This window comes from Chaetura pelagica, unplaced genomic scaffold, assembly GCF_000747805.2.
Source record: "Chaetura pelagica isolate M959 unplaced genomic scaffold, ChaPel_1.0 scaffold47, whole genome shotgun sequence".
Lineage (NCBI taxonomy): Eukaryota > Metazoa > Chordata > Aves > Apodiformes > Apodidae > Chaetura > Chaetura pelagica.
The window spans coordinates 1,531,447-1,536,142 of NW_009954140.1; the positions used below are offsets into that span (position 1 = coordinate 1,531,447).

General features: G+C 42.5%; 1 protein-coding gene across 2 annotated transcripts; it reads left to right on the plus strand.

Annotated features, from left to right (window-relative positions):
- The first annotated feature begins 564 nt into the window (after positions 1-564).
- On the plus strand, positions 565-2,510 carry LOC104393202 (nucleoside diphosphate kinase A-like). Of its 2 annotated transcripts, XM_010002678.1 has the most exons (4): positions 565-693; positions 1,224-1,325; positions 2,045-2,157; positions 2,393-2,510. In XM_010002678.1, exons 1-4 carry the CDS (start codon positions 565-567, stop codon positions 2,508-2,510), a joined length of 462 nt encoding a protein of 153 aa, XP_010000980.1. The 2 variants fall into 2 exon arrangements, with proteins under 2 accessions (XP_010000980.1, XP_010000981.1); XM_010002679.1 differs by lacking the exon at positions 2,045-2,157 and having other exon boundaries at positions 2,393-2,413.
- The last annotated feature ends 2,186 nt before the right edge of the window (positions 2,511-4,696 follow it).

Below are 4,696 nucleotides of genomic sequence, written 5' to 3' on the forward strand. Positions count from 1 at the left end.
GTGAGCGGGGGTCAGCGCTGTTCTCTGGGTCTGAAGCGGCTGCTGCATCCCGCGGGGTGCCCGGTGACACGCTCCGGGAGGGCTTCCCGAGCGTGGGGGGTGCGGCCGTGCCTACCTGTATGCACAGGCACCGGCACGACAGACACACGCAGCAAAACAACGTAACAAAACCAAAAAGCCCCGCGGTAATATTGGTTTACAGGTGAAAATGATGCGTCTGGATTTATTCAGCCGGGTTCAGCCTAAATTGCAGGGGAGCAGCCTCCCCTGCTGCACTTTGAGGTGTGTCTGGGACAGTCTTTACCTCCCGCTTCACTTGGAGCTTTTCTGATTTTCACATTTGCTGATTGTTTCTGCCTGTGCACCCCGCTTCAAACTGAGCTCTGTGTGCCACTTGTGAAAACCCACACACAGTGACTGATTCACCGAATCAGATCATGAGTTGATGCCCTTCAGATGTGATTCAATTACAATAACAGCTGACACCACAGGCGATGCGGGGCTGTGGTCGCACTTGCCTGCCAGTCCCAGAATAAGGACTTTGTCCCCCTCCTCCTCAGGACAATGGCCTCCATCTCGGAGCGCACCTTCATCGCCATCAAGCCCGACGGAGTCCAGCGGGGACTGGTGGGAGAGATCATCAAGAGGTTTGAACAGAAGGGATTCAAACTGGTGGCCATGAAATTTATGCACGTAAGCTTTCCTCGCTTTGTGTATCTCTCCTTTTTCATCTGAAGTGCACCCTTGAAAGAAGAGTGGCAGGCTGTACTGACAACTCTAGTCTCCAGAAGGATGAAACCCAAACTTTAGAGAAATCTTTAAATATTTCTCTAAAGTTCCAATTTCCAGCTCTGGCTAAATGCTTTAGACATGCTAATCGTGTTAATTTTAGTAACTTGATGTCCTTGGTCTGAAGAGAATTTTTCTTCTAGATATATCCTATACCTAATAAACATCTCTGAATATTTTCAAGAAGTAGCAGGTCACATAAGCCATCTGTGTTAGCAAAAGATGCTTTTCTAAGTTCAGCTGTGGTTAAAGCAAACAGTCCAAACTCATATCAAACGAAAGTACTTCTAGGAAGACGCTAGAAATGCTGAAATTTCAAGTGCGTGCAAGTTTCGGGATTAATAGTGCTCTGTGGTTAATCTATGTGAGTTCAGTATGCTCTTAAGTTCTTACCGTAAGCTTTTTTTGGCTGGGTGGTTGGCTTTTTAATGCAGGCCTCTGAGGACCTCCTGAGGGAACACTACATTGACCTGAAGGACCGGCCGTTCTACGACGGGCTGGTGCAGTACATGCACTCGGGACCTGTTGTAGCTATGGTGAGTTCTTAGAAGTGAAGCTTGGCTAAGAAAAACATACTGTTTAATTGGCTTATCTGCAGTAAGGCTGTGCTCCCTATTGAATTCTAGTTCACTTTTCAAAGGATTTTAAAACCTAGATTGAAATACTGTAATTGGGAAGATGTACTGTTAACCCTGTTTTCTTTATTTTTTCATAATCTTTCTTTCTTTTGAGTTGCTATGTTAAGAAAGAGGGTAGGAGTAAAGGGACCTTCAGAAACACTAAACTTGCACAAAACCCTACTCTGAAACACCATGTGTCAAGCAAGCTGCAAAATGATGGTGGAATATTTTTACTATACTCCTAAACTATAATAACGTTGAAAAGATTTTTCAGTCTCACTTCATTAGAAGGGATTTTCTCTGTTTTTCCTTGATAGTGTATTTGTCATATAGTTGAGCTGGAGGTCTAGATCTTCAATGAGCAGACAGCTTTGTAAGGCTGTTAACCAGATGGAGATTGACAACTGTTCTCTTCCCATCCTTCATGAGGAGAGGTATGGTGCAGAAGGGCACAGATGCTTCAAGAATCTAACAGAAAAATTGGAGATAAAATATGCCTTGCTACTAGCAATAATCAGATGGTGATTTGTGCCATGATACGCAGCATTGAGTAATTCTGGAAGGTATGATTAACTCTTGCTGCCTTATCTACTGCTAAGATTTAATAACCTCAATGGATTTTATTTTTTTGTAAGGTGTGGGAAGGTCTTAATGTGATTAAGACTGGAAGAGTGATGCTGGGGGAAACTAATCCATTTGATTCAAAGCCTGGCACTATTCGTGGTGACTTCTGCATTCAAGTTGGAAGGTATATTTTAAAACTATTGATATAATCTAAAGACACAAAATGTCCAGTGGTATGTCATGATACATGTAGGAACTGTGCTCCATCCTTCTCTATCTGACGCACGGAGCTGCCATTTCCTATTCCCATGCAATCTTATCTAAAGATGGAAGTCAAGTTGTGGTCTTCCCCACTGACAAAAATGATGAGCAAAGCAGGGGCTTTATATTACTTCTGTATCCACCTTTTCTTTTCCTAGGAACATCATTCATGGAAGTGATTCTGTAGAAAGTGCTGAGACAGAGATCAATTTGTGGTTCACTCCTGAAGAACTGGTTGATTACAGAAGCTGTGCTCATGAATGGATCTATGACTAAAACTGAGCCTATAACTTTGAATATCCTTCCTGTCTGTTAACACCTGCTAGTCTCTAGCTATTTCCCATCATATGAACTGATAGAAACCTATATCAGAGATCTGTGAGATTGCTCTGTTGTGGATACTAAATATAGCCAGTGTTTGCTTCTGCTTTGGTTAAAAAGCTGTCAAGCTAGAGATGGAATTGTACTTAAAAAAAGCTGCTTCTGAGGGTGAGAGGTATGAGACTAAAGCACAGAGAAGTAAACCATTAATGACACAGAATGCACAGAATTAATGACACAGAATGCATATATTTTCCTGAAAAACTTTGTAGTAAAAGAGGGTATTTTGGTAAATAGAAAAAAAACCCAAACAGTAAAACTTATTTGGTGAATAAATTTGCAAATGACTTAGTGTCAATGGTTACCTTTGTTAAAAGGTTAGGGGACAGCTGGTGGTATGTAAATAAATTGATAGTGTGCTCAAATATTGAGGACTGAAGGTGACATCAAGTGAATCCCCCTGCCCAAAAGGGCTGCAGAAAAAGGCTGATGTCTGTGCAGCAAGTGCTGTGTCTGCACACAGAGCCCATTGAAACGGGACCTTTCCTCGAGATTGACACCATTTCAACTTGCCTTTTTTTCCCCACCACAGGATTTATTTAGCATTTTAAGGAAGGATTAATAGGCCAGGCTTTTTGAAATGCCCTTTTATGTGAAAAGAAGATTAATGTGAGGATGGACGAGGGAGATCTACCTTCAGCCACTTGCCTGCAGCAGCCCAGAGCTGCACAGAGCAACTGTGGTGTTTGCTTCCCTGGCTGAACAGCTGGTAATTTAACTATGTTCTCTGTTGTGGTCTGTCCTTACTAGATGGAACTATAAATCAAGCTGTTCTTGGATAAGATATTTCAGAAGTGACTTTAGGATCATTTTAAAAATGTAATCATGTAGAGGAATACAGTCATAGTAATGCTCAGTGTGTTTCAGTAGAGGTGTCTGTTCTATCTGAGAAAACTTTCAGCCTCTTGCAGGGATTTTTAGCAACATATATTCACTAGCTCTACTGGAGGAGGAACAAGAAATGTGTTTGTCAATATTATGTATTGACCTGCAACATTTTATCTATTAAAAACGGGTTTCATGACATTTAGTTGCTCAAAATCCTAGATTTTTTCCCTATAGGGAGTTCTTCTTTTAAATAATAAACTGTGCATTGAATTCTGAATTCAATGCTTATGATACTTGATGAAGATATCTAACTCCTAAAAAGAGATGGTACAAAATAAAACAACATTTGCTCTTTCTTAAGTGGGGGAAAAAAGGACATTCTCATTATGTTGGCTTTTGTTGTCTCAGAACTAGTTAATGAATATAAGGAGAGAGAACAGATTCCCTAACTACCAAACTTAGGTGAGGTTGTTAGCTTCTCTTCTGAAAATATTCAGTTATAGAAGACAAATAATTAATGGTTGTTAGATAAAAGGGAATATATGACAAACCTGTGCATGAGATGAGTACTCTCCTGTGCCATTTTTGCTTGAGGGACAACTTGAGGTTTCTTTCTCTTGATTTGCTTGCTACAAAATAGATAAATTTGGGTTATCTGGAGGTGGGGGGGTTGTCAGAAAGCTACTGATTACTATTTCTAATGTGTTGAGACTGAGAAGAGGTGAAGTCTGGCATCTCTCAGAAGGAACTCAATACTGCACATCTGAGATGTCTGACTGAGCATGTTCGGTTTCCCTCTTCTCGGTGACCCACCCAGAGGAGCCTGCAGAAATACTGCAAAGGGTGTTTCTGTGGCATTCAGAGCTGCAGCGATGGTTTGTAACTCGCTCCGGAGGATGACACGTGCTTTGTAAATTAGCAAAGTACCAACTAGTAAACATAATAAACAAGTATTTTCTCTTCCTAATCCTCATTGTGAAGGAATTCTGGAGTTTTACACCTGTATTTTGACACTTGGCAGCTTCATCTTGCTGTGCCCCAACAAAGAAGCATCACGAGTGCTGACAGAGCAAGCGGCCCCTCCAGCGCCTCGGGGAGCAACGTCCTCTCAGGCAGCTGGGGCTGAAAACGGGTCGAGTGAACCCCGAGTTGTTGCAACTGAGAACGAATGACCCGGGGGGGAAGGCGACAGGTGCCTCCCGGGCCGGGCCGGGCGGGCTGCCAGGCCGGGGCTCGGCGGGAGCGGAGCGGGA